The sequence below is a fragment of the Oryzias melastigma genome, linkage group LG19 (genome assembly GCF_002922805.2).
Source record: "Oryzias melastigma strain HK-1 linkage group LG19, ASM292280v2, whole genome shotgun sequence".
In the NCBI taxonomy this organism is placed as follows: Eukaryota; Metazoa; Chordata; class Actinopteri; order Beloniformes; family Adrianichthyidae; genus Oryzias; species Oryzias melastigma.
In genome coordinates this window covers 15,886,397-15,899,362 of record NC_050530.1, presented here as the reverse complement: position 1 = coordinate 15,899,362, position 12,966 = coordinate 15,886,397, and the positions used below count along the sequence as shown (strand labels likewise).

Below are 12,966 nucleotides of genomic sequence, written 5' to 3'. Positions count from 1 at the left end.
TTTCTACTAATATTTGAGATGTTTTTTAGTTTTTCGCAAGTTTTTTAAAACGCTTTGATGTATGCTGTATTTTTTGTTTTTCTCTATAATTTTATGTCCTTTTTAGCTACAATGTATTTTTTTCAATATAATATTTTCAATATTTTCATATTCAATGTGATATTTTCAGAATTTTAAATAATTTGCTGATATATACTGTGTTTTTTTGCTTTTGCTATAATCGTATACAATTTTTAGGTATTACGTTTTTTTCTTACTTTTCAATATAATATTTTTCCAGTTTTTGCTCTAATTTTTTTTTCCTTTTTTGTTCTAATATTTCTTAAGGACTAGATAGGCTATAGTCCTAAAGCGAGAAAATAAATATGTGTCTACATTTTGCATTAATTAAAGTGTCGCTCCAAAGGTGCATTCACACCTAACGCGGTTCGTGCGAAAAATTTGCATAGCTGCTCCTCTTTTGACACTTGGCGAATTTTCTGCTCAAATCGAGTTGCTGCCAGTCCTCCATGACACCCACATCACGCTGCGGGACTTCAGATCGCCATGTACCATTGACTTAACATTGAAACTGTCCAGCTCCACTGCACGAATCCCATTCGGTGTAAATGCACCTTAAGAGACAAAGTAATCATAGTAACAATTTCTGTTGAGTTAGTTTTAACAATAATGAGTACTTTTTTTTAGATTAATAATAGTAAGTTGCTGATATCATTTGTCTGGGATGTTCTTGTGTCATTTATTGACGGCCCCTTCACAATTATCAACATCAAGGCAAACCTTAATGGTCTGAACAGGCGAAAAAACTGCAGCTATGACTAATTTTCTGCATCAACACAAACAAAAATAAACCATTTATACAGATAACTACTGATAGCAAATACATCCTCAGTGTTTTGCTCTGTTATGTTTGTGGACAGTGGCATATCGTGACGACTATATTAACAAAAAGGATCATGTCTATGACATGGACACATTGGGAGTTTTCAACATTTTCTGAAGGTTATCTTATAGTTTTCATGAATAGATCAAGTTAGTGCCCAGCCTGTTTGTACTTCTTGTACCAAAAGACCTATAAAAAATTTGGAATACATATTTTTATTGAGTACAATACGTTCTTCATCTTCTACAGCTTGATACTTAAAAAGCACATTTAAAAAAATAAAGCTCAGAGAAAGATTTCTGTTGCCGTGTAAAGTAGTCCTCTTCCTGTTACTGTACGTCACCCGCCCCCTTACTGCCGCACTGTCTGCCTTCCCTCAGCTATTTCTGGTTCTGATGTTTTTTTATTGTACGACTCTCCCGCTGTGTTGTTTTGCCTCTTCTTCTCTCTATCATGTTATCTCGGTGCTTCTGTCTTTCTCTTCTGCTGGTTTCTCTCAGTCGCATCCTCGACTCCGCTGCGGTTGCTCAGAGACTCGTTGCCATTAGGGCTTCCAGTGTTTCCTCTTCTCTTTTTTTTCGCTAAAAGGCCTTTATCTTTGGCTTCTCACTGCTGCTTGTGTTCCTTCCCTCACTATCCTCCTTCACCATCACCACCTCTTTCTTTCTTCTCACTCCCACACCTCTATTTCCATTTGGCAATTCTGCCCCCCCACCTCCTCGCCCTCCTTTCTCCCACCTCACTCTAAACCCTCACTCTCGCCCCAATGCCCCGCCTCTTTCTCCGGCACCAGGATGTCAGACGCTGCCCAGTCGACCCAGAGGTAAAGCCAAGGCTGTCGACTTCTCACCCTACCAGGCATTTTGACAGCTCTATCTCCTCTCTCTGTGTTGTCTGTGTCGTCCTAAGTGTCGGCAGGCCAGCTTAGCTACCTTCTCAAACTGACAAATAATAATACGCAAAGGTATTAACACTGACAGAGATGCAGTCCGGATTGCCTAGAGGTAGATGTCCAAATGGTTAATGGCAGCATGCCCGGCTTCCAGCCTGAGGTTTTGACCGTCCATCCTTCAGATGCATGACAGCAGCTCTAAGTAACTCTTGCGTGGTAGTTATTCCGTTCCAAATGCATGCATTTGTAATTCCTCTCTCTGTACCCCCCGCCACCACAGACCGCAGCGATTAAACCCCTCTGCTCTGCATCGTCCATCCTCCAGACGTTTCCTCTGTGTCAGCTATAGTCCAGTCAGCAGCATTCCTCCCTTCACCGCCCGCTCAGAGGATGGCTAACGCCTGCAAAGACTGCTCTGTCCCTCCTGCTTGCTTCTTTTATTTTTTGTGTTTTTTATGTGCAATATCCCTTGTTTTTCTTGTCTGTGATGTGTCTGTGTATCCGTGTTGCTGTGCAGATGCATACATCGGGGACTTGGGGTTTTTAACCCTCAAAAAGGTCTAAAAGCAAAATTTGCACATTTTTGGAGTATAAGGAGGAAAAAAAACATAATTAAGAAGCAAAATGTCGCATATAAGTCACATTTAGAGAGAAATTTTAGAACAGCCATTTCATCTCGGAAGGCAAAGAGGAATGGATAACAATAATACACTGAATATACGTACACTTCACTGCCATAGCACATTGATTGCTTGCTTGTTTTTTGACATTTCTTCACTTCAATAAAGTTTTGCACATATATGTAATAGAAACACAGCTACTGATACACACACTTTGCTCTCTGGTAGTAAATGCTATTTTTTAACCCTCCTTTTATGTTTGTTTCTTAAGAAAAAAGCATGAGAAACGCTATTTTTTGTAGCCCATCCCCCACTCAGCGGCCACTGAAAGTGGGCGGAGTTTGTACATGGGAACTGAGAAGGTTCCTGTCAAAATTCACAACAACACCTGCATTCTCAAACTTCAAAGATGAGATCAAGACAATGTGTGTGTTTGTTTGTGTTAGCATACAAGTACCCGCACCTGTGTGAGTGTGAAACAGAGGTGTATTGTGTTTCGCGCCATGGTCAGAAATACAACCGCGCGACGGGGAGGCATCGGCAGAATCTTCTTTTGCCGCCGCCCTATTTATTGAAAGTTGTTGGCGTGTTCATGACTGTAGATGGCGGAAGTCAGGTGTGCAGAAAGAACCGTTTTTTATTTACACCAGGCTGCTGGTGACACTTGATATGGACGGCGGCCATCTGGAGACATTTACACATCGTCCAATCAGACGATCCGCCCTGTCGCCATTCAGCTGTAGCCCATTTTTGAGATGGCGTCATCCCCGTCTGTCACTGGACTGCCACGTTGTGACCTCAAAATGTGCCCGGGCGGCCACTGACCGAAGTCAACTTTTAGAGAAAAATTGTCCAGTTGCCGTAAAATTGTAACTTTTTCGTAAAACTTCTGCGACAAAATCGTACAGTCTCAAAATGTGACTTAAAAATGAATTTAGGTCGCTGCGTGGTGCCATTCCGTGATACGTGACCGTAGTGTCATAGGACTCTTTTTAGCTTCGATTTTAACTGACGAGTCAAATCAACCTAAACAGTAACAAGGTAACATAAACATGTAGGGTGAGAGCCACTTTTATTTACTATGTTAAATAAGCCAAACAGGAGAAATTTAAGGAGAAAAGATCCTTTTAAGAATTTTTTAAGATTTTTCATTTTGAAAACGGGTCATTTTGACCCAGAACATAACAGGAGGGTTAAAAGAAATCATACTTTGCACCTTTTGGCAAACTGCACAAAAAAAGGCCACTTATACTCCAAAAAATACAATAATCAGACATTTAACTGAAAAATGCCTTTTTTCTGTTGTCTGCATTTGTGTGAAGTTTTTCTGGGCTAAAATGAGTTCTTTTTGATCACAATTATACATCATCTCTGTCTTCTGGAGTTATCTGCAGGGTTTAAAAAGTACTTGAACGCAGCTAAAGCCTAAAGTAAGGTCACAATGAGGCGTCAGAACAGATTTTTCTGTTTTTTTATCTTCTTTTTCGAGGTGATCTGCTTGTCTTCTCTCTTCCATTCCTCATGTTGGTTGGTGTCTTTATTGCTGTTCATACTGCTGTGTATAGTATGTCTCCCTGCCTTCTCTCCATTTGCGTTCCTGTGGGGCTTTCTCACGGTTTTTTATCTGCTCCTTCCTGTCTGACCCAGGTCCAGCAACGTGGGCCATGGCCACCTCCAAACCCGACATCATGATTATCCTGCTCAGCAAGCTCATCGAGGAGGGGGACAACTTCTACAAGGTCAGAAAACAAGCAACAAATTGAACTGTTACACAACGCTAAACTTTTCTTCATACATTTAGGTTTTTTTCCAGCAATTCTTTAAAAATCTCTCTTTAAACATGCAAAAATGTGTTCTATGAGACTTTTCATTACACAAAGGAAAAAGTACTTCTTGGAAATCATTAGAAATTGCAATAATAGACGAGATCTCAAACCTTCCAGCTCCATATCTGTCATTTCCGTGTCTAAGTATAATGAGTCGGCAAAAATTTTAAATGGAATATTCTGAGAATTTTGGAGTGCAATGAACTCTAAAACATTAATAGCAAATCTGCTGCCAGAGCTGCAACATTTTGCAACTTTTACTGAATAAAAGAAAAGCCATTTTATTGCAACAGTACTGAACAACCATCCAGACAGTCCAGAGGTCTGCAAACCAATCCCAACCTGCCTTTTTATATGGAAATCTCCTTGAAAAAGTTATTTAGCAACAGCTCACTGAATTTCTCCTGCTAAATGTTTGTTATGAGGACTTTTAGCCAAAGTGTAGGTCCCATTACAGAACTGAAATGACTCATCACATCACAGACCTAGTCTCTGTTCTTGTTTTGTTGGATCTGAGTGATGCTTTTGGTACTTGGACTTGAGGACAGAATAATTATCTCCAGTACTTCAAATGGGTTAAGTCTTATTTTGAAGTCAAGATATACTTTATTGAAAAAGGTAACTGTGTCTAAGACCAAAGGACCTTGACCTGTGAGGTTCCCCAGGGCTCCATCTTGCTTGGGACTTTTTAGTTCAGCACATGCTTTCTCTTAGTCTGTTGTTAAGCAGCAATTTTACCAAAGTTATGCAGGTGTCACATCTCACCCCTAACAGGTGAATATAGATCAGTGGACTCCATCAGTGCATCCAACAGATCACTGTTTGGATACTAAAGATTTCATTGCATGAATGAGATAATTGTCGTCAGCCTGGAAAAAAAATAAGAAAAGTTCTTAAAATTTTCTGTCTTTAAACACTACACGTCAACTTAGAAATCTATGGCTAACCATGGACTTCAGCTTGAACAGTCATATTAAATCCACGACATCGTCAGACTACAAGCGTATCAGTTCTGTCCTCAGATCGGTGCACTGCCTTCCTGTTCCTCGAAGAACAGGCTTTAAAAAGTTCTGCTTGTGTTTAAGTCTCTCCATGGATTAGCACCAAAGTCCATCTGATGTTTCAGTTGCTTAAAACCTTCAGACTCTGAGAAGCTCAAAGACATCAGACGCTGTAGAGTGAGAACTAAACTCAGTGAAGTGGCATTTTATTTTGAAGTATTTAAAACTTCAACAAGTTTTCACTCTCGTCAAATCCAAACTAAAAGCTTTCCAGCTCCATTTATGACAGCTGAAAATTTATTTCACTATTTGCTTTTATTCTCATTTTTATGATTTTAATATAATTCATTTGACTATTTTACTGTTAAACTTCATGTAATTTGTGAGTTATCGTGAGTATAATTATTCTACTTTCCCAGCCTACTTAAAGAACAATAAAGAAAGAACTTAAACTATAATGGAGCCTTTTTTATTTCGCAGAAGGGGAAGGTGAAGGAGGCAGCTCAACGTTATCAGTACGCTTTGAAAAAGTTTCCACGGGAAGGCTTCAGTGAGGACCTCAAGACGTTCAGAGAACTCAAAGTGTCCCTCTTCCTCAACCTGTCCCGATGTCGCAGGAAAATGAATGTAAGCACTCATGGATGTTCACTAAAGTTCACCTGTATTTCTTACATTTTTAGAAAAATATTTCATTATGTAACTTTGACTTACACATTTTAGAGACACTATGCAAAAATATTGCCCCAAGCTAAATGACTCAAAAAAATATAACTATAACTTCTTTTCACAGACTTTCAATTTACTTGTTTCCTTTCATATGGGCTATATTTTTTAGATTTGTAATTGCTAAATAGCAATTTCTTTTACTTTTGATTTAAAAAAAAATGAATTAGAAAAATAACGAGGTATCATTATTCCGTGTTTTTTTTAATTTAATTAAAGCTTAATACTGGGGATGAGAACTTCCTGTATTTATTAAAGGAATACATAAAAATATGATCTTTAAAAACCATTGCAGCGCTTGGTATTGTCATGTCAAATAGGTGTATACTTTTGTATAGTTATTAGTAAAACAACTTACTTTTATGTTTTTCTATGTTTTCTATCAAAATGTTCATGTTTTCATTTCTAACATATGCTCTTAGCATAAAAAAGTGCAAATTTCTTGATTTGATTTGCATTTATCGTTGATGCTTCTTACATTGTGTTTTTTATTTCCACTCTTGCTTGTGTTTTCAGGACTTTGGGATGGCTGAGGAATTTGCTACCAAGGCACTTGAACTGAAACCAAAATCCTATGAGGCATATTATGCCAGGGCCCGTGCCAAACGAAGCAGCAGGTGGGCTCTCTTTGTTCCCTGTGATTATGATCATTTAGTCTTTTCATTTAAACCCGTTCACATGGGTTTCCTAGGACTAAGTATTAGGGCTGCTATAAAAATAAAGAATAAAAGCATTTACAAGAATAAAGTCATAATATTGTGAGAAAAAGTCATAACTTTAAGAGAAAAAATTGTAAATTTATGAGGGAAAAGTCAACATTTTACATTAATAAATCAGAATAAATAAAATAAGTTATCATTTAAAAAGTTATAAATTGAGAATTTACAAGAATAAAGCCATACATTTTTGTGACAAAAGGTTGTTTACTAAGAAAAGTATAAAAACAAATAAAAAAACAATCATGTGTTTCAGAGTGACAGATGTAAATCACATTGTAAGCAGTTCAGTGTTGGTTTCACAAATAAAAAAAGTCATTTAGTGACTCAAGATTGTTTTATTATGAGAATAAGGAAATTAAAAAGACTTCACAGGAACCCGGATTTCTTTAGAAGATTCTTGCCCCACAAGGGGTGGATTTCCAGGGGATGTGTCATTTATTTTGTTGATATATATATCTATTCTTTAAAAACAATGTGCTTTTCTCATAAATTTACGGCTTTATTGTCATAAAATAATTTTTTCTCCTAAATAAACAATTATCTTGCAAAAATTACAACTTTTTTCTCATAAATTCACAACTTTACTCTCATAAAGTCATGATTTTATAACTTTTTCTCATACATTTTATTCTTGTATTTATTTATTGTACTTGTCTTTTGTAGTTTTCAAACTAAAATGTACAAATTAAAAAGCAGAGTCTTTTTCTTTTCCAGACAATTTGCTGAAGCCTTAGAGGACCTGAATGAAGCCATAAAACAGTGCCCCAACAACCGAGAAATCCAGCGTCTGCTCCAGAGGGTGGAGGAGGAATGTCACCAGCTCAACCAGGAGGACCACCAGCAGCAGGAGCTGGAGCTGGAGCCTCCACCCTCGCCTCCTCCTACGCCTCCCCCGGAAGAGGAGGATGTCCTGTCAATGCCTCTTCCACCTCCCCCAGAGCCCCGTCTGGAGGACATGGAGCCAGTCCAGGACCTGTTCGAGGATGAGGACTACCTGGAACAGGAGTTGGAGGCCATGTCGATTAATCTGCCCCCACCTGACTCTCACAGCAACTCGTCCAGTCTTCCTGTCATTCAAAGCCCACCGCTGTCCCCCACGCATACAGATCAACTTTACATGGTTGGAGGCTCGCCAATGGGCCAGCCCTATGAGTACCACCCCACCTCCTCCTCCATGTCCTCCCCGACCCGTGGAACATACCAAACAACATCCCCCTCTCTGTCCCCAACACACCAAAATTCCCACTACCGACATAGTCCTCCTCACACGTCCCCAGTACACCAGTCGTCTTACCGCTTCAGCCCGCCCCCTATGGGCACTGGGGGTCAGGGGATGGACCATCAAAGCCCACCCCCCTCCCCTTTACGCCGGGCAGCTCAGTACAGAGCCAGTCCGCCACTAGAAAGCGTTTGCATGTACAGGTCCCAGTCTGGGTCACCTGTACGCTACCAGTCAGAGCAGCTACCCGGGCGACCCAAATCTCCTCTGTCTAAGATGAGCAGCCAGCGTTCATTCCAGCTGACCTCACAGCCTTCTATATCTTCCCACCACCACCAAGCTCAAGGTCTGCGCCTCCAGCCTTCAATCGCCCAAATAGTCCGCACAAACCAGCCTAGCAACGTGATGGGTAACAGCAGCTTTGGCGGCCAGTTAGGCCACTCCATGGGTGGCCGATACCAAGGAGGTTCGGTTGACGTGGAGAGCCGCCTGGTGTACCAGCCTTCCCTAGATGGACGGTCTATGCCCCAAGTCCAGGCCAGTCTCAGCTCTGGGGCCCTCTGTCAGCACGGTGGCCGAGGAGGGGTTATGGAGTCAAACCTGTTAAAAGACGAGCTACCCCAGCGCCCCTCCTCTGCCTACCGCGCCAGCAGCGGGGGCCCGGGGGGCATCAGATACAACCAGACGCCTCAGATAAGCCGCAGTCAGTCGGCCGCCTACTACCCAGTCTCTGAACACGTGCTGGAGCGGGCCAATGCCATGCCGCCCTGCCAGCTGGGCTCTCCTGAGATCCCCCATATGATGAGACGCCCCGTCAGCGCCAATACTACAGAGATGAAGCCGCATGTACCTACCCCCAGGCCCCTCATCCATTCTCAGAGTGTAGGCCTGCGATTTTCCCCCTCTAGCAACAACATCTCAACTGGATCCACAACCAATTTAGGACCGGGCTTCAGACCTTCCTCCTCCATTCAGCAGATGGAGATTCCCTTGCAGGCCACATACGAACGCAGCTGTGACGACATCTCCCCTATTTCCCCCTCACAGGGCGGTGGGGGGCTGTACCAAGGCGAAAGCACCCGCTCTAGAAACACTCCGTTTATGGGCATCATAGACAAGACCGCACGGACTCAGCAGTACCTTCATCAGCCCTCTCGGTCCAGGGCTATGACATCCATGGATTCCGCTATTAGTCCAACTTCGCCCGGTCAGCTGGTCCAGCAAGGCTCCACCTACAGTCCCCCGCCCTCGTTGGGCAATATAGCCTACTACAACAAGACCAACAATGCCCAAAATGGTCACCTGTTGGAGGAGGACTACTACTCCCAAACCCCTTCACTGGGCAAGCTGACCAACGGCTCCCGCGGTAGTGGTGATATTCTGGAGCGGGTCAGCCAGGTTCCCACCTACCCGGACGTGAAAGTGGCGAGGACTCTGCCCGTTGCACAAGCCTACCAGGACAACATGTACCGCCAGCTTTCGCGCGACTCCCGAACCCAAGGCCCCACCTCCCCCATCAAACCAAAGAGACCGTTTGTGGAGTCGAATGTGTGACGGGCTGTGTGCGATCGGACGGTTGGACTCGGAGAAGGAGAGCGTGGAAGAATATTTATCTCGACTGCTTATCCGTGTGCGTGTCATGGACAAACTCATTCCATGGAACTCACGAGGGAAATTCCAGAGGAACATGCAGCTGGCTCCATTTAGTAAACTAGAGATCATCCTGGAAAAACGCCATTGAAGGGATTATTTCATCATCATCTTCTGCACACGGGTTCAATAACAGGAGGGTTCTGGGATCTCATTCTCAATCAAAGACCGTTGCACTTCCAAAACGTGGCATGGCACAAAGTTCCCACAAGTGACTTTAATGAATGGAACTGAAAGAGTACCCATAAGACTCTACTGTGGACTCGTTTCCATCTTCTTTTCTTTCAAAGTGTGCTCTTAATCAAGTTTGCTATTAGGCGCTATTCTATAAAATACAGTCCTATCTGTTCAATACAGTACATTGCTCAGAAAATACAAATGGCTCATGACTCAATACCTATAGAAAAAAATTACAATATTTATAAAGAAGCTATATATTGTACATAGAAATAAAGCAAAACATAGTTTGCATTTTAAATTGACTTTGCCTCTGCTAGTCATATGGATGTGGAAAACCGGCCACTGTAAGGAAGGAATGAGGAATTCAACTTTGACGCATAATTACCTCTTTTTGTGTCTTTTTATCGCACGACATGGCAATACCCTGTAGATTTTTTTTTTTTTAATAAAAGGGCGGACATTTATTTTTTCATTTTTTTTTGCGTTCCAATCATCAGCTTTTCATATGTTAAATCTTTCAAAACTCCTATTTTTTTCTTCTTTTTCAGCAGTTTTCTCGAATGTTTGATCGTCTGAAGTCACTCATTGATTAAAAACATACAGTATGCCACTTAGATCTGGAATTAGGACATTCTGTGAGAAGTTTGTTGCAACCAGGTGCGGAGCTAGAGCTTTTTATATGGGGGAGGGGAATGGGAACAGCAGCTTAGACAGCCATTACAAATGAAAGGATCCTAAACTATGTATTTCAAACAGTTTTTAATTATTAATAATAATAGTAAAACAGCTAAAGTGTCATTTCTACTATTTTAAAAAGCTTGTATTCGTGATTTATTAAATTTAATAGTTTATAGTTCACACCAGACGCAAAGCACCGCGGTCCTCCGCGATCGGCTTGCTACTTGCAGCGATTGTTTTGGCGTCTAGTTTATTTTTTGCGCTAGCCACGAGCGGTCCATGTCAATTCTGGCTGAAATTGACAAATGCGATCAAATTTTTGTATCCAAACAGACTGTAGAGATGAAAGTAAACACACAAACACAACACACACAAAAATATACAGACACTGAGACGCACGCAGATCAACATAGCGGAGGGGTGTGGTTTTGGGTGTTTGATGATTGCAAAGAAAAGCTCTAAAAAACCACAGCTGAGCCAAACCGCCGGTCGACCGTCAGAGAAAAATATGTGTCTGGTGTGAACTGAAAGTTAAGAAGATTTCGCGCGCACTCCGCCCACACATCGCTTCCAGACGTAATATTGACTCAACTATGAGGGGCAAAGGTTTTTGCTTACTCCCTCCCCCACTATAGCTCCGCCTCTGGTTGTACCCACTATTTAAAGAAAAGAAAATAACTGGTGACCCTAAAAAGCAAAAGTTCCTAAACGTAAAAAAACTAAAGCATAGAAATAGATTTAGCAGACGAGTTCTTTATTTGATTTTTGACGAGTGGCTTTACGTTTTTCTTCAGCACTGGGAGCTTTTTTCTGAGTATTCTGTGGTTGCCAAAGCTGTCGAACCGCTCAGACATAAGGCACACCGTGCCAAAAAGAAGAGAGGAGAGCTGGTTCTCCATCTTTTTTGGCATTTTTTGCGATATATTATTACTTTATCGTGAGAGACTTATTTAGCGTATCCTTGAAGAAGCACACGTACATTAAGCTGCAAAACCGTATATCTAGATGTCTTTGCCTAATTTACGACTGGCGAAACCTACCAAATACATCATTTTAACCAAAAGTAGATCTAAGTTTTTGATGTATTTTTTTTAATTCAAAATAATTACTTTAAAACCGACTTTTTATGTTGTGTTTTTGGTGAAATATAAAGTATCAACGCCTTTATATTTTTGTCTAATGAAACTATCTGCTAAATATTGAACAATACAGTATAAACAGGATGATATTAAAGAGTCCAGGTTTGCACAAATAGCTGTGCTACTCAGAAAAGGAAGGTGCAATAACTGTCTTTGGGCCTAAGGATTGTTAACCCTCATTTATTTAAGTAACTCTGTGAACAGAAAGCTCTCGCGAGGGGTTTTAGTTTGTTTTTTTCATCCGTGTCAGAGTTGCTTTTCTTCCTCCTTTGTGGTAGTGATGGGTAAGAGCTCAGCAGCTGCAAGCAAGCAAATTCATACCCCTTTGTTTACAGTTTTCATCTCTTTATTTACGTTTATCCAGTCATTTCTGCTTCGCTTTTAACTAAGGGTGCACTTTATGTATGAAACTTAATGATGGCTGAACTGGAAGAAAACGGGTGGGTCATGTGTCCGATTGCCGATGCATGACTTTCATAGACACAACGCAGCGATGGATTTCCGTACGACCCAAACCAAACTCACTCTAGCACAAGTTACAGAAACTGGCTCAGATATTTTTTTTTTTCCTGTCCAGCTCGGGTTTTTTCGATCTCTTGAGGGGCCAATCATGTGTCACGTCATTAAAAGAATCAACCAGTCGGATGCACCAGTTTTGAGCACATTTGGGAAAAAAAGGACATTTTAGCATTTAAAAAAATCCGTATTTGGAGTTTGCTTCATACAGGTGTGGGATAATAATCATATTCAAGTTGTTTGTATATGTTGGCAACATTATGGAGTGTGTGTGAAACATTTTATTGGGATATATGATGAAGAAAATCTATAAAAGAGACCGTTTCTCCTGATCGTCTCCCGCTTGTCCTCACCTGCAGCCGGAGATGCCCTATTTATCTTTACAGAAATGAAGGTTTAGACTGTAAAATATTTAATTTAAACAGGACTTTCTAAGCAGATGCTATCAGAGAGTGTGTGCTTCGGAGCAGTTGTATATTAGGTTGCTGTAAATAGTCCAGTGCATGCTCTATTCTTTCCATGAGCTCAAGCAGAAACTTGTACAGAGGTGTGTCTCTGGTGTGTGCGATGCAACGTAATGGGGGGGGGGGGGGTCAGGATAGGGAGACTTTACTGGAGTTTCCTGAACCGGTCCTTATCATTTTCCCCTCAATCTCACCAGAGGAAAAGGTTTCCTTTCGTTTTATTTTAATGTATTTGCTTGCTGAGCAGAGTTCTCTTGTCTGTAAATGTGAGCTTTCAGATCGCTGTGATAAAAAGTTTCATTAAAAACAATAAAAAAAAAACAGAAAAATGTGTTTTTATCTCATAACTGATTGTAATATGTACAGTTAATCATATGTATTGGTAAAAAAAAGAGTTATTTATAAATGTTATCAACTAAAGCATGTCATTTCTTTATTTTTACTCATTTCTGCATT

At 40.9% G+C, this 12,966-nt stretch overlaps 1 protein-coding gene across 14 annotated transcripts in view; it reads left to right on the top strand.

The window, feature by feature from the left end:
• The window catches only part of tanc2b (tetratricopeptide repeat, ankyrin repeat and coiled-coil containing 2b), a 178,098-nt gene extending 165,257 nt beyond the window's left edge, over positions 1-12,841 (top strand). For 12 of the 14 annotated variants that reach the window (XM_036217014.1, XM_024284953.2, XM_024284959.2 and 9 more), the window contains 5 exons: positions 1,677-1,706; positions 4,043-4,134; positions 5,703-5,849; positions 6,462-6,562; positions 7,379-12,841. In XM_036217014.1, coding sequence (XP_036072907.1) covers positions 1,677-1,706; positions 4,043-4,134; positions 5,703-5,849; positions 6,462-6,562; positions 7,379-9,437 — 2,429 coding nt within the window. In that variant the 3' untranslated portion in view covers positions 9,438-12,841. The remainder of the gene's footprint in view (positions 1-1,676; positions 1,707-4,042; positions 4,135-5,702; positions 5,850-6,461; positions 6,563-7,378) is intronic. The other 2 variants (XM_024284958.2, XM_024284955.2) reach the window with 1 other exon arrangement.
• Positions 12,842-12,966: the final 125 nt, after the last annotated feature.